This window comes from Apteryx mantelli, chromosome 33 (genome assembly GCF_036417845.1).
Source record: "Apteryx mantelli isolate bAptMan1 chromosome 33, bAptMan1.hap1, whole genome shotgun sequence".
Classification (NCBI taxonomy): Eukaryota; Metazoa; Chordata; class Aves; order Apterygiformes; family Apterygidae; genus Apteryx; species Apteryx mantelli.
In genome coordinates this window covers 2323647-2348963 of record NC_090010.1, presented here as the reverse complement: position 1 = coordinate 2348963, position 25317 = coordinate 2323647, and the positions used below count along the sequence as shown (strand labels likewise).

Sequence of the window (25317 nt, the reverse complement as noted above, 5' to 3'; positions counted from 1 at the left end):
CACTCCAGAAACGTACGTGGGCGAATCCTCCAGGGAGAATTGAATTCAGTGCTCAGGTCAGAACATGTCCTATAGGTGTTTGCTGCCGTGAGTATGAGCTGGCTGTCCGGAAAGCTGCCAACGTAACGCAAATGCACGGGGTCTCTCTGGACAGAGTCAAATTGAACAGAGAGGGGCTGGGGTCCCTTCCAGCTTGGTGCATTTGAAACTAGATTGGAGAAAGTGCAGACGCGCGGAAGCTAAAGAGCAATCCATTTGTGAAATCAAAGGGCTTGTCCAATGCTAACTCGGGGTCTGATTCTTGAAAGAGGTAATCCTGTTGCATACTGCGAAGTTTCGGTTTTCCCCTGAGCAAGCCCAAAGCCAAATCAACGTCAGGGTTTTTTAGTGCCTTGTCATCCACTGCTTTAAAGGAAAAAACACAGTTGGGGCTTTTCCTTGTTGTCTGGTTTGTAAGTCTTCTGGAGTCCTATTTTTTTGAGTGTTTTCTGTTGCTGGTAGATTGGACCTTCGGTTTGAAACTAGAAAGAGAGCAGTTGTTCTTTTATGTTCCCCTGACTCCAAGAGCTGTGGCTTAAACCAGTCCTACCTAGTGGGAGAGTTGGCGTAGGGGTAAACTGGTGCAGTATCATTGACTTCATTTATGTGGGTTTCTGCCTAATGAAGTGCTAAGGGAATAATGGTTTTACTGCTTGCTGAGGTCAGTGGGACCAGGCAGGTGTAAATGTAGAGCAGATCTGGAGCTGTGGATCTGAACGGCTGTTATCTTGCTCCTTGTTTTATATTTGTACCCCTTGCAGAGTATACAAAATGCTCCAAGACAACACTCATCTCATGTCTGTTGTGGTGTCTTTTAGCCCTACTGCACGTACCTGCACGCAGGAGCTGACATTACTTTGGTTACATGCTGAGGCTCTGGGAGAGCTGGAAAAAAGCCCCAGATGTTTTATATTTGCTTTTTTGTTTAAGTCCGAACCTTTTCCTGCATGTGTGTTGACTGGGGTAGCTCAAAGGGGCCCCAGTTTGCCAGGTGGCAGAGAGATTGCTGGCTATGGAAGATCTTGATGTTGCTGCAACATCGCCAGCGTGGGAAATGTTTGACGCAAAGGGTGTTTTGGGCACCCTTGGAGTCGGTGTCAGTGCAATAGAGAGGGGAAGGCTGGGCACACGGGCATGTTAGGGAGCTGGGAAACATGCGGACTGGGTTTGCTAGTGCTGGAAAACAGGCCCATTTCCATGAGTAGAAGTCAGGACCCCAGTGGCACCAGATGCCCTTTGCATGAGGAAGGTTGGATGCTGGGTGAGTCTGGAGGCCTCCTTCGGGCAGGGAGGGCTGCCTTGCCCCGGCGGGATCCCCTCGCATTGCTAAAGGCAGCCTGCCCTGACCCTCTACCCGGCATCCCCAGCCCTCCGCTCGCTTCCTGCGTCAGAGCCCCCGCCACCCGCCCCGCGGTGAGTCACGGCTGGGATTCCTCAGCTCTGAAGTGGTTCCTTCTCTTTTCTTTCTCCCCCCTCCTCCTCTGGCACTGTGCTGCTTTTTTTTTTTTTTTTCCTCCAAAAGCCTTGAATTGAAGGGTGTGTCTGAAATCTTGCAAACACACGCAGGCCCCAGCAGGAACAGGTAAGCGCCGTTCCCATTATGTTATGAATACCTGGCCGATTGCCACGGGGATCCTGCCAGGCTGAGCAGCCAATCTCAAGCACCCAGACCTGCTGAGCTTTGGGCTTTTGCTGCTCTCTCTAAGTCATTGCTTTGCAGAGATGGACAGTTTTAATCTCCTCTCAGCAACAGCCATGTTTTTGTGCTTGTTTGGCCTGCTGTGATATCCTGGTTCCCACGGTTTGCTCTTTCCCAAGGTGCCATGCTGGTAGGGGTGGAGAGTTGAGCAGGCAGCTCCAGCGGCCGGACTGCCCATCCTTGACTGTGACTCATCCCAGCCAAATTGCAATCTCAAATATTTTCTGCTACCCTGCCCTACGCACTGGGCACTGCCCCGGCTCGCCCAAGCCCCTCCATACATGTCAACTCAATCTGCTGCATCAGGTTTGGAGGCTGCCTGGCATACCTGCGCGTTGGAGAGATTGCTCACGCTGTGAAGGAGCATGGCTAGGCGGCCTGGGCCCGAACCATCTGCGTTTGCTGAGCGTGGATGTGTGCTGCGTGTTGGGCTCCTTCCAGCTGCCTGAATGTGCCATGAGCACTTGAGGGTCCTTAGTGAAGATGCTATATATTAGGGATTTAAGTATCCATGCTTAAAGTTAGCAGAGAAGATGCAATAGCTGAGACTTCAGCATGGGCTAGCCAGTAGAGAACAAACTCTTCCTGAACCCCAGGCAGGAGCTCTGGTTGCTAATGCTTGCTAGGGCCTAGGGGAGCAGGTCTTTGCTGCTAGCAGTGCCTGCTAACCAGGTTAAGCCAAAAATGAAGGTCTGCAGTCCATGCCGCAATGAGGTGTCAGGTTCCACTGTTGAGAGGTGTCTCGGGCTCAGCTGCTGTCCGTGCAGAATGGAGACGATGGGGCTGAGGTTGTAAATGGTCTCTGGTAACCAGAGCTCAGCTCGGAGCATGTGAAACCTGCTGCAGCTCCTGATACCAACAGACCCTGATCTGAACTGCAGCATCTCAGTCCTGATCACTAGTAATTTGACATGACCCTCCTTCTCTGCTTCTTGTTTGCTCGTCGAAATGGACACCAGCTCACACATGCCTGTCTTTGGCATCCTGACTGCAGTCTGGACAGTCTGACCTTTCCAAGCCTTGATGAACTTTCCAGTCTGGAAAGGGGAGCGTTGCCGTCTCTGCCGAGACCTGATAGAGGGTGGCATGTGCTTGGACTGCAGTCCATGCGCTCCTCCTGCCAGGCAGGGACAGTCTTGTTCACGTCCCTGTCTATGCACAGAGCTGCTGCTCCTTCTGGAGCCCCTTTGCCCCTTGCCCAGGGCTCCCACTGCCACTGGGTGATGCTGTTGCTCTGTAGCATGTGTGTGTGTGTGTGTAGAGGGGAGAACAGGTCTGGAGGTGCTGGAAAATCAGCTGCACTGTCCTTTGGACTCATGCCATCCAAGGAACGAAGCCTTGGCTTTCCACGCGCTCTGCTCCCCACCCTTTTTGCCCCCCTGCTGGCGCTCTGCCCTCCTGGAGGGCTGTGCGGAGTTAAACCGGGGAAACATCAAATGGCCAACCCTATTGCCATTTTGTCTCAGGTGAGGCTTCCTCGGGGCCCACGGCGGCACTGTGGAAGCGTGGGTATTTGGGCTGGGTGGGGAGAGTGTTGAGGCAGCAGCTGGCGCTGTGCGTGTGCGAGTCCCTGGCATGCCTCGAGGCGGAGGCGTGGGACCTGTTGGCACTCCCACCCCGTAAGCCCGAGGGGAACGAGCTGACACAACTCTCCTGGAATCTCTCCTGCTCTAACCAGGATCATTGGCAGGCGGGTACCGAATCTTGGCAGCACAACAAGGGAACGCTGGTTTCTCCAAAATTCCTGGGCTCGTTTGGTCAGGGCGCTGGCATGCAGAGTCCTGGCAGAGTTGGCGCGTGCCTCGCTGTGGCACGGGGGCGGTGGGGCCTGGAAACAGGACTGCGGGGCTGGGGGTTGGCGGCTCAGGGTCTCTCCCGAGTCCAACCTGGCTGGCAGCAGCTTGGGCATGGAAAGGTGGTTTTTCTCCCTGACCTGGAAGGACCAAGCGATAGGCCAGCCTTGTCCTTCATGCCTCCCCTTGCCCTGGGCTGAGGCAGCGAGGGGCTGTGCTGGGACTGGGAATCACTGGCCTGGAAGGCTGCTGGCCCTGTCTCGCACTGGTTTTGGTAGCATTGGGAATCCTGACTGTGACAGGGTGATTGATGCAGGGAGGCTCCTCTCAGCTCCCCTGAGCCAAGGCCAGGCTGGGGACGTCTCAAAGCCGACCCCCCTGGGGAAGCTCCCTTAGCAAGTCTGTGCAGGCTCCTTTCTGCAGCCACTGCTGGGGGGGGGGGGGTAGAGACCCCAGGGCTGCCGTGAGCAAGCAGGGGGCAGGTGGAGATGGAAACTAAGCAACAGGAATGGCTGCGGGACGGAGGAAGGGGTTTATCACGTGGCTGGGATGGTGAATGACTGGAAAGAGTCGAAAGAAAGGTGAGGCCGTTGAGAGGAACGGCGGTGTGTTTGCAGCTCAGAGCCAAGCGGGGGGCTGCAGGTGGGGACTGTGCTGGGGGCTGCCCAGCTTTGCAGCAGTTACTCCCTACTCAGCTCGGGTGCCCAGGGCATCTGAAGGGCTGCGTGGGAAGGAAAGACCCAACAGGGACGTTGTCCCTAGCAATTAATTCGTGCAGGGCAGAATTTCCCCTGGTTTTGTGCCAGGTGTTGAGTGGGATGAGCTGAGCCGGCTGTCCCCTCCCCTGCTGCAGGTAGAGCTCGGCACACCTGGCTGGGGAGGCAGGGTGTGGGCAGGGGAGGACGGGCCCTAGCAAACTGGGCAAGGCTCGGCAGTTCGCATTCCTCCCCGGATTGGCCACGGAGAGAGAAACCTGGCCTTATACGGTCAAAAAAACCAGTGCCGGCTGTTCCTCCTCCCTGTGAAGGGACGTGTGTGGATGGGCTGATGGGGTCGGGCATATTTTCCTCCACCCTTCCCTGCTCTCCCCTCCCTTTTCCAGGTGCCCTGGAGACAATTACAGCGTTTGTTTTGGAGCCAGTGTGGCTGATCTCTGGGCCTTGCAAAGAGGCCGGTTCCCCCAGTGAACGTGGCTGGTTTTGTGTGTGCCGAGAGCCATGGAGGTGGGCAGCGAAGGGTGCCCATGGTTTCGGCTGGAAATCTCTCCTAGCTCCGTGTCTGGGAAGACAGCGGCAGCCTCTGACATTACAAAGTGCTGCTGCCTGCCTGAGGGTTAAGCCTCCCTCCTGCTTTCTAAACTCCCTGCTCTGTCTGTCCTGGGCTGAAGTGTTTGGTTAGGAAAACTGATTTATGACACCCCCGACCCAACTTGATCCCACCTTAGATTGCAGACAAAGACAAGTCAGTGTCTTTCCTTGGGCTACATGGCGAGCAGGAAACACTGAGGCACGATTTTGTCTGAGATCATTTGGCAAAAAGGAATTCAATTCTCTTCTTTGCTCAAGACTGAGGGAGTTCTTCCCAGCAGCTGATTTCTTGGGGTGTGCTACTTTGATCCTTGGAAATGGCTGTCCTGGATGGCAGACTTGGGAGATAAGCCTAGAGGATCCATCCTTCTGTCTTGTGTCCTGTCTCTTGGAGTTATTCCAGACATCAGCTGAAACTGGGTGGAATAGATAAACCCCAGCTGTGGGCAAAATGGGGACTGGCAGATTAAACTGGGTTGGAAGAGGTTAGAGTGGACTTGGGCTATTTGAGGAAGAGTGCAGTTGTACTCAGTGCGACTAGGTGCAGTGGAAAGTCTTTAGAGCTTTGGTCCATCTTGTCCCAGGAACATGCATCCACCTCATTTCCCATGCATTTAGCAACATGGGATGTGTAGAGGGATTTGTCCTGCTCTGATGCAGAGTGTGAATTTGGCTTGGCCCAGATTTCCCCAGTCTAAATTTACTTGTCTCCGTGAGCCTAGCTATTCAGGTGCCCTAGGCAGGACTAGGATTTAGGCTGCCTGTGTTGAGACCAGGCCCTTGGCCTGTTTAAATGGGAACTTTTAACAAGGTGTCTCTGTGCAGGCCAGAAAGGGTCCTTGGCCTTGCTCAGGCTTGGGCTGGCAGCCCAAATGTCAGCCAGAGCTTTCAGTGTTAAATTAGTCACCCAAGCCTCTGCCAAACGCCAAGGAGGGGAAAGTAACTGGTTCATTCACTGGACTGGTGGGATCTGATTGAGGGAGATATTCCTCACTGTTGGTAACTCTGCTGGGAACCAACTTACCTTCCCCAAGCAGATCCCCGAACTGATTTGAAGTGTGTGTGGGCAATGAAGGAAAGGGGTGTGTGTGTGTGTGTGTGTGTGTGTGCATGAAGTGCATTGGGGCCTGCCAGGCTGAGCTACAGGCACACTTTCTCACCAGGACAGGAGTTCTTGGTGGGCATGGATCATGCTTTGGGTTTGGGCAAACCTCTGTGGCTCTGTTTTTCTTCGTAGCTACTGCTATGCCCTTGTGAAGTGTTCTGGGGGAGTCCTTGACCATACTTTGGGGTACATTTTTCACTGCCTGGGAGCTGTTTTCCCTTCCTCCTGGGAGGCTGGGCTTGCTGCAATGGAGAGGGTTGCTGGGTCGGGATGGCTTACGGGCTCCAGGGCGTTGAGGCCTCCAAGCCTCCTCTTTTGAAGTGTTTGCAGTGGTGTCACCTGCCCAGGAGAGGGAGCCTGGAGCTCACACTTGGGTGCTCTGCTCCTGGGGAGGCAGCGGCCAGGAATGCAGAGCTGCTTAGATGTGGTCTGGGGCACAGACTCTCCTTGCTTGGAAAACAGGAGAGGAGCCCTGCCATTTCCCTCTGTCTGCTCCGGCATGTCTTCTGGACTCGGGCCCAGGTGCTGTTGTGCAGACGTGAATATTTCCCTGACGATCTTCCCTGACAGTGTCTGCCCCATCTAGATCGGTTCTGCCCCCCTGCTTTCAGTGCCACAGTTTTATCTGTCCCTGAGTTTTGCCCTTGGGCCTTGTCTAGCAACTGAGCCAGGTCCTGGACATCTGATATCTCCTTTCCCCATGCTGGGGCAGATGCTCTGATCTTTGTCTCCAGCTGGGATTTGAGATCATCTTTGGGAAGTCTCTTGCAATTGAAACTGATGTGGCTTTAGCTGGAGACAGCTGTGCTTTGGATTGCACAGATGCAGCTTGCCAGATAACGTGGACAAACTTGCTTCCCCCACCCCACAAACCCCTTTAGTAGCAGCTTTCCTCACTAGCCTCTTGGCCTTGGGCTCTGTGCTGGCTCAGCATCCCTGCCCTTGTAGGACTGTCCCCTATCACCCTAAAGGGGTTTCTGAGATCCTGAGTTGATGATATGACCTGGTATTTCTACAAGACTTGAAGTGGGGTGATAAGGAAAAGAGATACAGAACTTCCCCAGCAAATCTTTGCAGCTGGGTTTAGAGCTGACTGTTCGAGTGGTGTAAAAGTACAGGAATTAGCCGCAAGGAAGGGACTGGTCCTTCAGGTGAATTCAGTGCTTAAGGGGTAGTATCGTGGAGGGGGGAGGACTGCTACACAGGCAGGGATGGGTGTCAAAGTCCTGGGCCTATCTTGGGCCATCAACAGAGTGCAGGAATCGTTCTGCTGCATAAAATCAACCCCCCTGGTATGATGTGGGTTAATATCACTTTCCACTTGTTGATGGGGGAACTGAGGCACAGAGCAATGAAGTGACCGAGACAGTGGAAGAAAGGGTGAATCAGGTTGTCCTAACAGCAGACCCTTCTCCCCTTTGTCCTAAGATAGCAGACTGGGCCCAGGAGTCCGGCTTCCCCGTCCCCCTGCTCTGCCCTTGGGACTCGCTCCCAGTCCCCTGGGCTGTGGGTGCTCACAAGCAGCAAAAAGTATCTGGGAGGGAGGGAAACCAGCTAGAAACACTCTCCTCTTGCAGGACCGGGCTGCTGCTGAGCCCCTGCCCTACCTAGCCAGGCTGTGAGCACATGTCTCTGACCGCTCCATCCTCCTGTTCCCCCCGGATGGATGTTCAGGGCACCCGAGCCCTCCCTTCCCGTTCAGGTTTCAGTCTAGGAGACACTAGCTCTGTGTCTCTCCTCTTCCCCCCCTTCCTTGCAGTGCCTCGGCCCCACCCTGCCTTGCAAGGGCGCCGGGCTGCTCGGAGCAGTCATTCCTCTTCTGGGCTTTGCGCACCGTTCTCGCAAAGCCTCGCACAAACCCGGCGTTGTTCCTTCCTCTGAAAGGCTTTTGTCCAAGGGCCCTGCTGGGTCCTGCCTCCAGGGGAAGCTCTGCGCTAAAGCGCTGTCTCCTCCTGAGATGGGAAGGGCACGTGTGCCTGGGAGCTCACTCATGGCTACCCCGTGTCCCATTCCTACCAGTGTGAGAAACCAAGAGCCTCGGGCTGCTCAGCCAGCAGACCTGATAGCTGGGAGCTCTTTCTGCTGGCCTGCATCCATTTCCCCTCTCCTGCCCCAGTACTCCTCAGGCTGGCCCCACAAGTGCAGTGGCCCTCTGAGGTGGGCAGCAAAGGGCAGAGCAGAGATGCTCTCCTTCCCAGATCCTCTAGATCTAGCCCAGACCCCAAGAGAGCAAAGGGCTTCACCCACCACACTGAGCAAAAGTTTCCCACCATACACCTTGGGCAATGTTTTGAACCAGGTTTGAGCACCTCTGGGGTCCTTGTGCATTTTGGATCTCCCAGGTAGGTTTCTCGTAAAAGGGTGTTTCTGAGCAAGGAGGAACACGAAGCGCTAAGAGAACCCTGTGCTCTGAAAGGGGCACCTCTGAAACGAGGGGCTGCCTCAGGTGCCCAGAAGTCCCCCTCTGTGGAGGTGTAGGTGTAGTTTAGCAGGGCGGAAGCTTTGTGTAGGCATGTGGGTCCTGTAATAACACTTCATCTCCTGAAATGTGCCTGAGTTGCTCTGTGATTCAACATCGTGTGGGAGTCTAGTGGCAGGACAGTGGCGCTCTCCCCTAAAGCCTTGGCTGCTGGCTCCACCTCTGTCCTACCAGCCTTGCGTAGCTGTCTCCGGGGATCTGGATCAAGCAAAGTGCCTGAGAAGAAATTTCAGCTTCATTTGGCTGCCAGAGAATAGCCAGAGTCCTCAGCTGAGGCCTGCTAGCAACTGGGGAAAGAATTGCTGTTTCAGGCGGGCTGTGGTAAGAGATTTGGAGAAAACCAACAATACTCTGCTTTCTGTGCATCTCAATGCTTTATTATAACGGCCATAACACTGGAGAGCTGGTGTGCTGGTTACATAGACGCTACAGTAATTGGCTATTCTACAGAAACATGGAAATACTGTGATGCGCTCAACAGAAATATGCCAAGAGACTATTAACAGCTCCTCATACATGCAGATCTGTGAAGGTTTGTATGGCAGCGGCTGAGGTCAGAGCCTGGCCTCAAAGAGAAATACTGCAGTGCACTGTTTATGTTAGTATGTGCAAGAGAGACACAGTAATGCCTCTACTGAGGCCAGAACTGCAGCTGGCATCTACAGAGCTGGCTCTAGTGCCTTTGGTGCAACGTTGCTGATTTACGTTGGCTGGGCTTAGCCAGGTAAGCGAAGAGCTGCTATGTAAGTTCAATAAATACAAGTTCTGCTTATTGTAGTTAAATGGGAACCAGTGAATATCCCAGTTCACATAGGACATAGCACCACTGTTTGCAGAGTTTGGAGTGTCATTAAGTGAGACAGGAGATGTTCTCTGCTAGAGAGAGATGGTTTATAAAAAAAATAAGTTTTAACAGCTTCTAGCTTTGGTGGCTTGGGAGGGAATGAAGGACCACCCAAAGGGCAGTAAAATTAGTTGAATATTGTGGAGTCACCAAGGGTTCCCCACTACAGCCAGAGTGTTTGTCACCAGACATGCAAATAGAGATGTTGCAAATTCATCTGGCTCAGGTTGTTTACCTGCATCTTTCCATCAGCTCAGTTTGGAAAGCTCGGCGCTGCCTTCCTTTGAAAGCCACATCAGTGAACACCTCTCACAGACACCCCAGAGTTGAGACAGAACAGAGAGAAAGGTTTTGTAATACTGGTAAAATGTCTGGGCTGATGGCTTCAGGTTGCCATATTAAAATCTTGTGTAATAATACTTTCCCCTCTTGCCAAGTTTTCTGTAGATAGATCTCAAAGGTTTGGAATGCAAATTCTCTGTGGAAACAGACCCAGAGCGGAAGCAGGAGTTAGTATGGGTACTGAATGGGAGAGGCTCTAACATCCTGGGTTGGTTTCTTCTTGTAACTGGTAAAACACAGATGTTAACTGGGATGTTGTAAGGACAAACTTAAGAGAGAGATTCTTGTCCTTGGTCCCTCAGATGTTGGCTTGAGTTCAGGAGAAAGTGCTTTGGCCTCATTTGGCTACAGATGCCAATGCATCTTGTGTTTATGCTGTGGGGCTCTGTTTCTCCTAGGAGCATTCTTTGGTGGACAGGGAATTGCACTTTGGCCGGGCCCCGCTGATGTAGGCATCTGCTTCAGGCATTGTTGAGCTGTTGCTGTAGCTTCTTGAGGGCAGCACCTTTGTGCTGCCTCCCTTTGGGTTCGTCTCACTGTTGGTGCTGCCTGTTCCTCTTGCAAACACCTTGGAATTCCTTAAGGCACTGGAGAAGGCTGCAGAGGGAGAGAGAAAAGCAAACAGCTTAGAAATATTAGAAATGTTTCCTTTGCATTCTGCTCCACCAAGTTGTATGAATAAAACCACTTACGGTGCTTTGGTCTGGAGTGGATGGTGCTGATGACGGTGGGTATTGGTGACTCCATGCTGTGAAAACAAGGACAAAATGTGAAGATGCCTGTTATTCTTTGAAGGTAGCAAAGTCAATGCAGTGCCAGAGAGAGAAAGAGTCGGAGGTTGGCCCTCATGAGCTGGGTTATGTGGGTAGAGCCAAGTGCATGGTTAAGTTGTGAAGGCTAACTCAACAGCATCTGGGCAAAGCGCTCTCTAGGGAAGTGCTGGTACCTTTCAATTTGGGGAAGCGAGGAAAGCTTCAGAGACTAGACTGAGCTGTATGGGGACTGCTGGGGTTTGCTCCTTCTTTGATCAAGCCTTTTATACCAGACTCAAAGCTTGGGATGTCTGCTTTCTTCCTAGTTGGTTTGTATGCATCCCTTCTCCTGTCCAGATGTGAGGAAGCCCAGCTCACCTGCTTTCCTCTCCTTCCATCAGCTTCCTGTAAGTGAGGATCTCCACATCCAGGGCCAGCTTGATGTTCATCAGCTCCTGATACTCTTTTACCAGGTGAGCCATATTCTCCTTGCTCTTCTGTAGGGCTTCTTCTAGCCTGACCAGCTTGGCTTTGGCATCCTTGAGGGCTGTATCGCCATGCTCCCCTGCCTCTTTGATGTTCTCCTCCAAGTACAGGCACTGTTGTTGCAATGGAAAAAAAGTGGTGGAGGTGTTAGGTGTGTTGTAGTTTACCAGTCCTGAGTCCTAGAGTTTTGTCACCCGCCTCAGGACGCACCTGACTCTTTTGGGACACAATGCAGGACCTCAGCTTTTGGATCTGTATGTTCATGTCTGCAATCTCCCGTCGGCTGTCAAGGAGGTGACCCCCATAGGTGGCTGACTGAGTGTTTCCTTCATTCAGCTGCAGGGGAGAGGAAAGAGTGGATTATCTGCTCCTCCTATGCTATAGCAAAGGAATCTGTGAGGATTTCCACTGCTCTTGAGGGAAAAACACCTCACTGGGGGGGGAAAAAAAAACAGTTAGGTGTGTTGAAGGATTTAGGGCTCACTCTCAAATCCTCTTCTAGCTGTGGCCATGCCATGTGCAGAGCGCGCAGTCTCTTTGTTTTTGTCACATCCCTTCCTGCTCTGTTTGGAGGAAGCACCAGTGAAAGGTCATTTACATCTTTGGTCGGCTGGGTTGTTGCTGGAAGATGTCTTTGCCTTTCTTCACTGACAATGCAGAGAGCCTGGAGCAATGAAACTCCTGATTTAAATATCTGAATTAGGAGGAGTTGATTTGGGCTAGCACCCTGTCCCTCCTTCCATTCCCTGGTGTAGTCTGTCCCTCCACATCTTGCTGATCCCTGTAGTTTCTAGGTTGATCTCTCCCTCTTCTTTCCCTGCCTCTCCCCAGTATCAATCAGATAAGGAGACACATACCTTTCTCCTGGTGAGTGCTTCAGCCTCCTCCCAGCTCCGGAGAGCAAGGGCTTCATACTGGGCCCTTACTTCTTCCACAATTTTGCTGAGGTCAAGTTTGCACGTGTTGTCAATTCCCAGGACAACAGAAATGTCCTTAATTTCTGTCAGCAGCTCCTCAAGTTCCTGCATAGCAAAAAGAATGGGTTTGAGATACCAAATATTCAACAAAGCTACAATCCAGGAGAGAGCTGAACCCTGGCAGATCTGCTGTGCTTAGCTAGCCAAAGCTGCTAAGTGGAGAGATGGTGAGACTTCGTAGGTTTTCAGTCTCTGAAATTGTGAAGCTGGTGGTATTTTTCTCCGTCTGGACTCAGGTTAGGGTATTGTTTTGGGAACTTTGGATACATGTTCTCACAGAATCTATTATTAACCTGGCAAAATGGCGTATTTGTATTGCATCATAAGAAGGTTTATTGGACTGTTGGTCAGGCTTCAATTTTTTGCTCTATCAGCTTTCACATGCTGGGTTCATCTGTTCTGGGGAAGGAATAGGGCAGTGAATTGTTCACAGGCTGGTGGCGCTAGAAGGTGCCTCTGCCCAGCTCTGCTTCAGTATTTAGGGAGGTCGTGGCTGCCACTTGCTCCATCATAGTCTACTTTGCGTCTAGTTAAGAGGAGGTAGAAACAGGACCCTTCTCTGAACACGTTCTGCACCAGCCATCACTAGCAGGCCTATTCCACTCTCCAGAGCTGGTCTCATATGCTTGAGAAACTCAAACCAGCCATGGGAGGAGTAGGAACGTGCACAAAAAAACTGCAGTTCCTGACTGGAATATTTGCTTTTCATGGCTGACTCGGTCACAGTTTTAGAGAAGGAAGTCAAACAATGATGAATGCAGACTCCCCTCAGTGAACCTAAAAAAAGACCCTTAATCCATTCCTGAGAACTGCACCCCTGAGTGGTTTGTACGCAGGCAAGACACAACTTGATGCCTTGCCGCTGAGCGGATGGTGTGCGCATTCACTTGGCATCTCCCCCCAGCTTCAGACTGCTCTTGCAAGGGTGTCACTCTATTGGTTTCTCTGTAGTTGCTCCTGATTTACCAGTGTGAAAGAGAGCAGCATAGGTATCTTCCCAATTCTTCCCTTTCATCTTGATGCTTTTGTTCTTCCCTTTTATGCTGAGGGCTTTAATCTCTTAGAAACATTTGTAGACCTTATTTGCCTTGCCTTTCTCTGACTGGGGAAACAATGGGCACCCTGAGATGGTGATTCATGAATAACAGACAGAAAAATCCCCCACCACTCTTCCAAAGAACAGGATTATCCATGTATTTCTTTCCCACTGGTGTTTAATGATTAAGCCTTTTTGTTAATCTTTGAGCAGGTAATACCTATATGAAAAAATGCGTGCATGTTTCATATATTGGAGCATCCTCTGCAAAAAAAACAGCCTGGTGCTTTATTAATATTCCTGTTGGCATAAAAGAGGACCGAGGCGGGGGTTTTCTTCTGATTCACACCAACATGCTGTGAGCAAAACTGTCAAGCAAAGTTTCCCTCATTTGCCCCTCCAGTGGATATATGTGTCTATATGTTGATGGCATTCAAATCAACAGGTACCAGCAGGAAAATGACTAATGTTAAAATAAGCTACAGGGAGGAGAGGACAAAGAGAGAGAGAGAGATAGAGGGTAATTTCTTTGCATGAAGGATGGATAAAAAGTGCAGCCAGCTGCAAAGAGCAACAGTGTGGGACCTGGAGCAAATCAATTCAAGCAGAAGATGGCAGTGTCTCTGGCAGGGAGGGGACTTGCCCTAAGTGAGGTGGCTGAGTGGAGGTGTTGAGTATGGATTTACAGCAGGATCTGATTTCCAGCTTCCCTGGTGAATTGCCTTGCACTAGGAAGGGTCATTTCAGAAGAAGTAAGGCCTAATGGTTAGACTCAGGCTGGGCATGTGTTCTAGGGCAAGCTCTGCTCCTGTGCAGGTCATTCTGCCTCTCTGTGCTTCAGTTTCTCCACAAAGGAAAACGGCATTCCCCTGTGAAGCATTTTAATTGTTTGTGTTGGTAGAATTCAGACAAATCATTGCTATTTGCAGAACACTGCTCAGCCTGCTTGGTAACATTTTACAGGCTCTGAGTAAGTGGCTGGAATCACCTCACCTTGTTTGAGCAGATACAGGCACACTACCCTCTGGGTCTGTTCAAAGGGCTGCAGGTTCCATATCCTTCCCCTTTTAGTAAAAGCATATCTGTTTGTATACTTCTCGTATAAGTGGAAATGGAATATGCTGTATCCTGTTACAACAGAGCATCCAGCACCTTGCTCAGGTTCGCTGTGGCTTGTCCTGTTTCGCTGAGAGTCGTTCTCTTTGAATCTGAATGGAATAACACTCAGTGCACTCACAAGCTGGGAGGCTTGATCTGAAGGCAACCACTGTCTCAGTGGGGGTTAGGAGCTGAGCCCCTGGAAGTTAGAGGGGGGCTTCTAACTGTCTGAGGGGAGAACCCCGAACAGGCTCCCTGCAGGAACAGTGGGGCGGAAAGAGTATCCTGATCAAATTTAAAATGGAGAGGGTTTGGTTGAAGGAAAGGAGTTAGCTGATGAGACTCTGCCTTAAGCCATCGATCTAAATAGATGTGTCTGTATAACACCATGCGACTGGACAGGGGGTGGGTTCTGACCTCATTTTGGTCTAAATTGGGAGTAAAGCCCTCTTTTTAGTGGAACTTTCCTCAAAAAGGCTGTCTTTTGCATGGTAGCTTGTGTGTGTGCTGGGGCAACTTTCCCGATTGCATTTTACCTGCTCGTAGATGGTTTTCTTCAAGTCCATCAGGTCTTGTAGCCCATGCAGTTTTACTTCCAGCTCAGTTCTGTGCAAGGAGCTCACGTCTAAATCCTGTAGATGGAAAATGTATTAATGAACAGTTTGGATTTGAGGCAAGAGGTCTTTCCAACTTCCCCCTCACTGGTGTGTCCTCCTTCCTATATATTGGTGGGTGTTTGTGGAATTTCTCTCCTGCTCTACAAGTAGGGAGGTTCCTTTGTGGACATTTCTCCTCCGCAGTTTTTTTTGGTAAGCGTACTTTGGTGGAAGTCTCAAATGAGATGGGGTGGAGAAGGAAACAGGTAGGGCTGGTCCATACCCACTCATCTTTTGTTCACCACGAAAAGCAGGGGTTATTGAAAACTCTGATGCAGTCCACAGAAGTCACCAGAACTGCCCTTACTGGCTGATGAGTGTGTCAGGGAAAACATGCAATTAGCTATAATGATCATTTGTGGAGAACGTTTCCTCTGTCTAATAATACCTTGCATTCCTACACCTCAGATTTTTTTTTTTTTTAATGCAAAAGCAGTGCACAAAGCCGCCCATTTCAGCTGCTATTCAAATGCAGCTACATCTGGGGTGGCGTGTGGTTGCTGTTTAAACAGGGTGTGGTGGTGCGACAGGAAGCAAAGGCAAACACATTTATCAATTTCCAGCCTTTCCCAACCCATGAAGTCATCCTGCGAGAAAAAAGTGGTGGGGAGGAGAGGTATGGCCTCGGAAGGTCCTGGGGGTACGGACCCCTCTGGGTCAGGTCTGCTCAGTGCAATTGCAGTGTGGTTGGGCACAGACACCATCTGACCCCAAGCACCTCTGCCAAGCACTGTGGGGCTTTTCCATAACCACAGGTGGCCCAGACTCACTTATGCTTCTCCTATTGAAATTGGAACCATGTTTGCCGCTCTGCTGACCTTCTCAAGACCTTGTTACCCCACAAAACCTCTGTGGTACAAGGACTCTTATGGTCCTGGCTAACCCTGGACTGTCTTGGCTGACCTGGGCCATCCTGCAGAGCTGGGGTAGGGCTCGTTCATTCTGCAGGTCCCAATGAAAAGCTCCCGTTGTCACTAACCTTTTTGAGCTCTGTGAAGGTATATTCCATGCCGCTACAGAGGCGAATTTCATCCTCGTATCTAAGGAGAGTGGAAAAAAGCAGTAAGAAATCCCAGAGACTTTACCCATGGGCAATGTTTAAGGTTGTCTTGTTGGTCTCAAGGAACATTGGCATGTTGGCTTTTTGCTTTTACTACGGTGTGCCACCTCCTAGGTGACTCTGACCCTAGATATACTCTCCCCTAGACAGCAGGAGAGAAATCTCTCAGGTATGGGCACCTGAACAAGAGAGAGGATAACAAGTTACCGCGCGTCAGCTGCTCTGTAGTAACACCATGCACATACTTTCAGTCTTAAGAACCCCAGAGTAAACAGGAGGCAACTTTAATATTAATTTTAATTTAATTTGAGGGCTAAGCAACCTCAAGTTACCTCACATTTGTCACAGAGAGAGAGAGAGAGAGCAGGCACTGAGAAGCGGGGTGTGATAAATTGTTATTCTCTGTGAAATCCAGTTGCATGTCCCAAACTTTGCCAGATTTTCACCCCAATCCCTCCTCTTCTGTTTCTTTCAGGTATCATCAGCATTTAATTTCCAGAGCCTGTGAGCAGTTTCAAGGGAGAAAGCCTTGGCTTGTGTAAATTTGGAAAAAGCTGGACTGCCATCGTAACTTATCCTAAATGTGAGGTGTATTTGTGAAGGAACACAAGACGCGGCAAAGCAGTTCATGGAAAACAAAGCCCATAGAGCAGAAGGTAACAAAAAAAACGGATGGGATGGGGTGGGGCCCTCATGGCTGAATATCCAGTAGAGGAACCAACCCTGCAGGTGTTTAAAAACAGGTTTGATAAGGCAGGATCAGGATGGCAAAGATTTTGTCCAGGGGCAAACACGTTTCCTGAAAACCAGCAGCAGACGCAGGAGAGGGTAGCTTAGGGAATACGCCAGCCCTTGCTGGCTCTTGGGGCAAGCGTGTGGCTAGCCTTGACATCGCTGAAAGCAGGTATCCGACCAGGAAGCCACCGGGTCTCTTCTGGGCCTGGTGTGTGACCAACAGCGGTTGGTTTGTTTGCCGTGCAGCAGGCCAGGAATGCTGGAGCATTGTACAATGGTCTTTTGGTATCTGCCACTGCACTGCCGGACGCAATATGGCAGTGCTGGCTCTTTCACTGAGACCGCAGGTCACACTCTCTGGCAGGGAGGTCATGGCTTCCCTGCTGTTCCCTGATACCTCAGGCTCCTCTTATCCTAATATGCTCATAGTGTTTCCTGTCTGTGAATTAAGCCTTTCAGTGCTACTTATGAATGTCACCAGATTGGTGTGGGTTAAGGCTGAGACCTTTGGGAATGAGGTACAAGCTAAATGGCATCTCATAACAGAGTGATGATCATAAAATCAGGAACAACAGCTGTGTCCTGGTGTTTGGTGGACTGGTGCCTCATCACTCCACTTAAACATGAGGACCTTCCTCAATGGTGTACAAACTTTTACCAACAAGAGGAGCTGCCCCTTGAAAAAGAGGAAGAGCCTAGGGACAGAAAGAGGACAAGGAATTGGGAATGCAGCCCAGGACTGCACTGCAGGGCAAGCGGGTAAGTAATGCCCAGGAGCTGACCTGAAATTCTCAGATGGCTCCCTGGAGCTGTAGCTTTCTCCACTGAGGGGACAGAGAGCACAGAGGGATCTGACTGTCCCAGGCACTACAGTAAGGCACTTGTAAGGTACCCCTTGGAAACCCAGTCTGTTAAACTCTCCTCTCCTGCTTTCATAAGGCCGGATAGTGCAGCTAACAAGAGATTTACCCATCTAGTTTTTCTTCTCTTTAGCTGGAATGTTAGCCTTGCTGCCAGCAACTGTGCATTGAGCTTAATTATAGCCTGCTGCTCTTTTCCTTCATCCTTTTTGCATCTCAGCCCAATCCCAGTCTGTCCCGGCCTGCTGAAGCAGCTTTGTGCATTGCAGGGCGCTGACATAATCTCGCATAGGGAACAAACAACACTCCCGCCTGAAAGGGAGCAGGCCTAGCCAGCCAAACATGCTCACTGCATGGCTCTGGAGAGACCTGGCAGCCAGGAGATGACTCACACGGGGATGGAGCATTCCACAAACACATTACAGCATTTATCTTCTTAAAGATAATCCACATGCAGTCATGCATTTAGGCATAAATCCATCACATCTCACTTCACGCACTTAAGGCAGGCGTCTGGTAGCCTTGGGCTTCTTCCATAGTCAGTGAAGCAAACAGAGGTGAACTGAGTCTCGGGCAGACTATGTTCCTCTCTGGATGTGCCTCAAGACTACTTTAGGGTTAAGACATGGAGGTGGGATAGATCTCAGCCTGGTGGCATGGAATTAAGCCAACTTTTTCTTGTGGAGCAAGCAAGTGGGGTAGGGAGTAGCTGAAAGCAGACTACAGAGGTTGGTGGTAAAGGGCTGTTGAGTGCCCAAACTTCAGGTGACATGATTTTACTGTCACAATCACTGGATCTCAGAAATGGCCCTCAAAAGGCTATAGACCCTTCTTTTTTCCTGCAGTATCCCCTCAATCCCACCCCAGGGTAGTCAACACATGCAAAAGCTCCCTGTGTCCCATTCAAATGGGTCTTTGCATGTGCAGATCACACGCGTGGGGAACTCAAGTGAACACTTGTGCAGATGTGCACCTCTGGGCATTCATCCCTACACAGGCCTGTTTCAGGGTTTGGTTTTTAGCTTGACTTCCTGAAGAAGCAGGGCTTGTGTGAGACCCTGTGTCATCCTCCATCCCACTCCCCCCTTCCCTTCTCTATCATCTTGTATCTTTGGAACCACTGGTCAATGGCACCCTAATCTGAGAAGGGAGTGAAGGTGGCCCAGCTAATTAAATCTCTGTGGAAATCGATCCCTGGACAGAGGAGAAAGAGAAATTAAGGTCCTACTGAGGGTCACTGGCAGGCAGTTTTCACATAGTGATTTGTTGGGCAGCAGCCAGTTGAGTGGTCACCACGTGCACCATGTGTTGCATCTAGACTGTCCCAGCAGGGATGAGACTTATTAGATTCCCCCACCCCCCCCCAAAAAAAAAAAATTCCCTTGGGAAAAGAAATCTCCACAGGAGTTGGAAGCCTACAAAACTTGCATGGGCTTAGGCAGACCATTTGCTCCAGAAAAACTGTGGGGAGGAGGAAGCCTTCTTGGAGGAGACTTGCAGGACTTGGCAACGCCAGTGTGGTCTCAGCCGGGGTTGGATCGCTGCCTGGAGAAGGCACAGCAGAAGCAGCAGTTCTCTACCCGTGAATCACTGCTCGCTGGGAGCAGCATGGTGGCTTGTCACTGTCACAGACGGAAGTTCACCCACGCTGGCTTTGGGTGTTAACAGCAGCCCAATGACAGGGTGGGTTTCGCCTGTTTGCTGCTAAAGTCACCCCAGCAGGGCTTATGCCTTCCAGCTCACAGATGGGAGAAAGCGAAATGGGAAGACTCCGCAAATGAAAGAAAAGAAGTGGTTCTAGGGGCAGTGTAATTTGCAGAGGCTGTTTTCCTGCAGCTTTGTGTCCTGTAACTGTGTAGTCCCATGTCTAACAGAGCGGGAACTCGTCAAGGCTGCTAGTGCGGCTAATCATAAGCTGCTGCCCGTTGCGGATTCTCTGCTGTCTAATAATGTGCTAGTGCATGTGCTGTAGTCTTATCCTCTGTGTGTGTTTGGATGGGGGGGTGTCTCACTCTTCTCATCAGCCTTTTCTGGAGCTCTGAGGGACTTAGCATCCTTACGATGTCTATCCTGTTGTCCACCTATGTAGAAACTGTCCTAGAGTTTCAAAAGCTGGGGGAGATTCACAGCTGATTTACATAAGTACCTTTGTCCTTAAGAAATCAGGCTGAAAAATAAATGAAGTGCCAGATTTGGGCAATTAATGAGGCAATTGCTGAGTACAAACTATGTGGGCAGGTAGGGGTGACTGTCATGGAATAAGCCAAAAAGGATCTTTTATAACTGCTGAGCCACAAAGCAGTTAGTTCCTAGGGAAAGTACAACGAAGAGCAAATACTCCAGAGGGGGATATCAGGCCTTAACCTCTTTAGGGCAGGTAGCGTATGGCATCTTCCACATTGTGGTTTTGATCCAAGCTTAGGGTTGCTACCTGTCAGCAGAGCAAGAGTCTGAAGGAATTTTCCAGTGATCTCAAGTTTTGGGATATGAAATCAACATCCAAATAAAGTGTAGACAGACACCCACCATCATGAATTTAGGGATTCCTAAGTGTCCGTATATCAATGCATCATTTCTGGAAGGAGCTGAGTGTCATAATTTTAGCATAAGGCCAAGAACCTATTCCTGCTCTGCCGCCAGCTCACTCCATGAGCTTGAGTAAGGCATTTAACTGCTGCATCTCCGTTAATCTATCGTAATGTGGAGTTATTGCTCTTTCCCCTAACTTGCAGACATGTTGAGTAGCTTGTTTAATCAATGTCTGCAAAGAGCTTTAAGATCCTTTGCTAAACTCCCTGGAGAAGAGCACTGTCATTATTTATGCATCGCTTTGTATGTCAGGAACAGGTTTGGGCTATTGCTTTAGTGATGTCTATCAAAGGCCGTGGAGGGGTAGGCCCTTAGCGTTGTTGTTCTGTTTTGCCAGTGCTGGTACGTGGATCTTTACTACAGATCAACATGGAAGACTCCAGAGATCTTGTGTAGGCAGATGGGTGTAACTGTAAGGGAAAGTATCTAATTTTGTATTCATCTATGTGGTATGCAAATGACACCGATAATAATAAAAGCATTGTGCTATTGAATGAGTTGTGGCACATCTGAATGCTCTTATCAGAAGATCTCAAAGCTCTTGGCAAAAGCAGTGATAAGCACTCAGCAGCTGGTCCTCCCTTCAACTTTCAGCTGCCTGAAAATTTCCTGTCAAGAAGTTTTCTGGATAGTAGTTTGACATTTTGGCCAAAATGGAGAATTTTGCATGAAATTGTGGGGGGTGAAAGGAAGGGACATTTGTTAAAAATAAGCAGCCTAGACCCATAAGGTTCTTTGGTTTTGGTAGCAAATTCTGGTTTGTGATAAGTGTGGAGAACAAATAATTCTTTGTTTTAGTGGCTGTCATTCCTGATAATATTCCCCAGAGCTACTGTTCTCTGGCCTGAGGCATCTCTCAGATGCACTGCACTCTTTGATATTTCTCTTTCCATGCTTTTCTCTTCATCTCTATCTCTTTAAGCAGGAAGAGGCTAGAGAGCTAACTTCTCAAATGTACAACACACACCAAACTAGGAGTTTGTTCCTAGGAATAACAGTCTGTCCATGTTAAATCAGTCCCATGCTACTCCTTGTCCATACAGCTGAATTGGTACCTTGCAAACAGTCTATACATTCCCCCTTGTATATCCAGCTATGCTGGACACTTACTTGTTTCGGAATTCATCCATGGTTTCCAGCACCTTTGTCAGCTCCAGCTCTAGATTATCCCGCTCGTAGCTGAGGGCCTTCATCTCTTGATTCATTTTGCTCATGTACTGATCATAGATGGCCTTGATGTCTGACTCAGAACGGGAATTGTCTTGATCCTTCAGGAAGTTCCACCTTGTCGTCAGGATCTTGTTCTGTTGCTCCAAGCACTGGACCTGCAGAAGAGGTTTTGGAGACATTAGTAACAGCGACAGCCTAAAACAAAGCTGACCACTCCTCGCAGTGCAAGAGATCTGTCTGGAGACCTTCAGAGTAGCTAGAAGCTGCTGGAATTAGTCAAGATCTCCAGGTAAGAACTAGAAATCCCCTGAAGATCAGGCCTCGGGATGTAGGGTTATAGGGACTTCCAGAGGTTTTACACATTACATATTGATTTTTTTTTTTTTGATAGAGCATGTTCACATCAAAATGAATGAGCATCTTACATTAAGTCACTAAAAATAAGAGCTATTTATTGCTAGTCCCCTTTGCCTCCTAATATTAGAAATAGTTCCTGAAAATCTACCACAGGTCATGTACAGATGTTCAGGGTGAATGGAAGTCTGATTTACCATTTGAGTGGGACAAACAAAAGGATAACTCTTCTCAAATCTGTAGAATTACACCATGGTGAAGTTTGTGTAATGAATGGGGGTTCTGGTTAATATGGCAAAGTAACGTGGACAAGAACTATGGGAATTCTAGAGAATAAGCAAAATAATTACAGACTCTATGCTGTGCATGTGTGGGGTGTGTGTGTATGCATGTGCATGTGTGTGTGCCTGTCTGATTAAGACAGGATACATTGCATTTTCATCCACCCACTGTTCAAATCTGGCACTCTTCTAATATTCACAGTCTTAGCAGTAATGCTCAGTGTTCAGGTAACGCTTTTCATCTTCAAAGCTCTTGGCTAACTTCAATTAATTATTTAATTGCTACCTCTCTGTCACTACTCTGTGAACAAAACCAAACTCCTTCAGTCATGTTTCAGCTGGTAATTTGTGAGCTTTCAGTCACCTCCAACACTGTCCAGAAGCCTCAACTCTATCATGGACATGATTCAACCCTGATATAAGCGCATCTGCTCTATAAGGAGAGATACAGCTTCACCTATACCATATGCGGTGTGAGTAGTGGGGGGCAGGTATCATCAGGCCTGCATCTTCTGCTTGGCCCTCAGCTTTGACTGTGTAACTTCATAAGCAGCAGCCATGAATTGGAACCAAAGATGACAGAGTTCCCAGCTGCTGAACACTATACAGATACGCGTGGTGAGAGACAGCATCTTTCCCAAAGAGGTTGTCATCTGAACAGAGAGCGAACTGGGAGCAGAGAGCAGCCAAGCACAGCAAAGTGGTCAGATGCTCATGGTCAGTTATTAGCAGAAGTGTGAGTGTTAGGATCTCATGTCTCTCTTGGAGACCTAATCCTTGCTTTCTTCCTGACAACTTACTGTATGTCCGTTGACACCAAGTCATAGTCCAACCAGGTGACTGGCTGCTCTGTCCTCGTTCAGAAACAGTGTGACGTGCTCTGGGTGTGTGCATGCATAAGGCTGAGAACCGCAGGATGATGCTGCAGTGGAGCCAGAGAGGGGCACTGCATGTGGCATGAGGAAGTGGCTTCCAGGGCTACCAGTAATCAATTGGGCCTTTTGTTTTCTCCATCTGAGGCCTCTTAGGGATGCTCATGCAGCATCCCTCAGCAGGGCTGTGGTGAGCAGGGCTGGGATTGGCCTGTGAGACTGTAGGGAACAGTCTTTCCTTTTTGGTCCTTGTTCATAGTCCCCATCTGACCCTCAAATCAACTCTCAGTTCCTGACCTTGCTCCTAATCCTTAGCTGCTCAACTTTTTTCCACTTCTTTCCAGGTCCCAAACCTTTACTCTACCACTGGGGTGTTTTGTTTACATCCTGGCTTCTTATATAGGCTCCCTCTTTAGCACAAATCCTTCCTTACAGAGTCTTTTAACCTGAGTTTTGTGGCAGAAGAACCACCCCAATCTGGCCTCGCTTCCTGGAAAACCGTTTCTGAATACAGAAGAAATGAAAGACTGGTCCTTGGCGGTCTCTGCTGCTGTGCTGCTCAGGCTAAAGTTAGGTCTCAGAATGGAGGCTCCATCACTTGGCTATTCCCTGTCTTCCGCCTGGACATATCTAGATTGAGTGGAAAGGGAGTACTAGCAGATCTGGAACAGCCTGCTGGAGATATATCAGCAGCAAACTCCTAAAGTGATTGTGGTCAATTATCTGAGGAATTAGCTGCTTGGACTTGAGGCCACCTGAATTCTTGATTAAAAAGACAAGTTCTCTGTGACCAGGAAGTGTCATTACTTTCCTCTGGCCTGAGGCAGATGGCTGAAATTTGCCACTTGACTGATGTACAACTTGAAGTTACAGCCTTCAAAGCTAAAGGCAGGAGCTGCTAGCACTGAACTCAAAGCTACCTAACTAAGGTGGAGCATTTGTATCGTCTGTCCATCAGGCCCTGCAATGCACACTTATCAGCAGATCACCAGGTTGGGTTTATCAGAAAACCTGTAGGGTCTGTCACTTCTTCCATCTCCATTTGCATGAAATGGACCAGTGCATGCGGTCTGGCTCACGTACATGACAGTGATGTATTGTGTTGCTGTGTGGTCTTGTCCCATCTCCCTGTCCCCATCTCTGATCTGGATAGCCAAGGGAACAGGCCTGCAGCATGTGCAACAAAACCTACTCTTGTAGTGCTTTCCAAACCAGTGCTTTTCCAAACTCATGTTGCCAATATCTGTGCTTGGAAAAGCACAGGCACAGGGGCTGCCGTGCTCTTCCATTCAGAGTCAGCTCTTGGCACAGCCACACACTGGCTTACACACGTAGATGTGGTTGGCACACAACTATTCAGTCTGGGCAGATGCTATGAGAGATGGTTCCCCCCCGCCCTTCTCCTTCCCAGTGTGAATTCAGGTCCTCTTAGAGCTAGAGTTAAACCAAAAAAATCCTAAGACATAGTAGCTTGGCACTGGCTGCCTGTATTGTAGACTCCAGTGAAGCAATCCTCCTGGGAGATTACCATCTGTTTACAGAGCACCAGGGCTTTGCAGAAACCTGCCTCAGCTAGATGAATTGTTTTGCTTTGAGAAAATCTTTTGCCTTCTCATGGATCTTAAGAGATGAAAGCGACACTTTCTTGGCTAAGTTTGCAACCTCTCATAATAAAAAGTACAAAGGAAGGAGGTGGGAGTGTTGGGGGGTCTCCCTTGCCCTTCGCATAGTCACTGAGGCGAATTTCCATCTCCCTTTAGCAGCCCGAGAAGACTCTGAGCAGTCACCTTAATCAGCTTTGCTGCTCATGGCTGTTTCAACAGCCCTGTGTCCGCCGCGGGTGCCAAGGCCTACTCTGCCCAGCTCCCTTCCCTGGCTGCTCAGGCAGGACCGTGTTCCCCCGTGGCAGTGCTGTCTGCCTACCTGAAGGAGACCTGCTGGGTGACAAGCATAGCAAAGGAGATGCACTGGCTACCTGATGCTGCTGACCACAGATGCAGCCCATCATCACCCAGTGCTGATAGTAGCCCTTGTTAAAGTGGATAGCACTGAAGGAATAACTAATTGGTTAATTGGCCTAATACTTAGAGCCTGGCAATGATTAGCTTAAGAAGGCCTTCAAAAGTCTCCTGAGAGACTGCTTACAATCTGTTTTCCCCACCACCATCCTTGTCCCTCCACCCCCACCCCCCACTGCACCATGGTCCTCAGCAGCTTGTGCTCCTCTTACCTTCCCAATCAGGGACACGAACTGGTTGTTGAGCAGCTTGATGTCCTCCTTCTCCTGCTGTCTCATGGCTTGGAAGTCGGGGTCGATATCCAGGTGCAGGGGGATCAGGAGCCTCCCATCGATGGAGAAGGAGGGGTAAGAAGAGCGCCGGTATCTGCCACCCCTGTGGAGGCTGAGGGAGTCATAGCTGTTGCTTGCCACCCCGGTGGGACTGCTGCAGCCCTGGCGATCCGGGGAAGTGCCAGCTGCTTTTCCTCTGCTCATCTTCCCTGACACCTCCCAGGAGGAGAGGGAACCACTGGTGAATGCTTTGCAAGGGTTAGTCATGCTCAGCTTGTGGCTCTCGCAGCTCGAGGGGAAGGAGAGGGAAGAAAAAAAAAAAAGAGATGAAGTTTTCTTGCTGCTGCTGCCTGAAAGGGAAGAAGAGTAGTGGCACGCTGAGGAGTTTGGTCGGCTTAATTCCTGTCTCCTCGGCTCGTGGGTTGGCTAATGAATTGCAAGCACCTGTTCTCCTATGTTCATTAAACGGAGGAGGGTGTAACCGTTGATGTAA

At 49.7% G+C, this 25317-nt stretch overlaps 1 protein-coding gene and 1 long non-coding RNA gene across 2 annotated transcripts; one reads left to right on the top strand and one right to left on the bottom strand.

Annotated features, from left to right (window-relative positions):
- Positions 1–8785: 8785 nt before the first annotated feature.
- On the bottom strand, positions 8786–25107 carry KRT80 (keratin 80). Its single transcript, XM_013955471.2, has 9 exons — positions 24765–25107; positions 20968–21182; positions 15593–15653; positions 14494–14589; positions 11704–11868; positions 11057–11182; positions 10739–10959; positions 10301–10356; positions 8786–10205 (listed from the first exon to the last, which is right to left on the bottom strand). Exons 1-9 carry the CDS (start codon positions 25089–25091, stop codon positions 10003–10005), a joined length of 1470 nt encoding a protein of 489 aa, XP_013810925.2. The 5' UTR covers positions 25092–25107; the 3' UTR covers positions 8786–10002.
- LOC106495077 (uncharacterized) lies at positions 10767–21183 on the top strand. The gene is made up of 3 exons (XR_001294394.1): positions 10767–10833; positions 16149–16329; positions 21132–21183. It is a non-coding gene; the product is annotated as an uncharacterized lncRNA (long non-coding RNA).
- Positions 25108–25317: the final 210 nt, after the last annotated feature.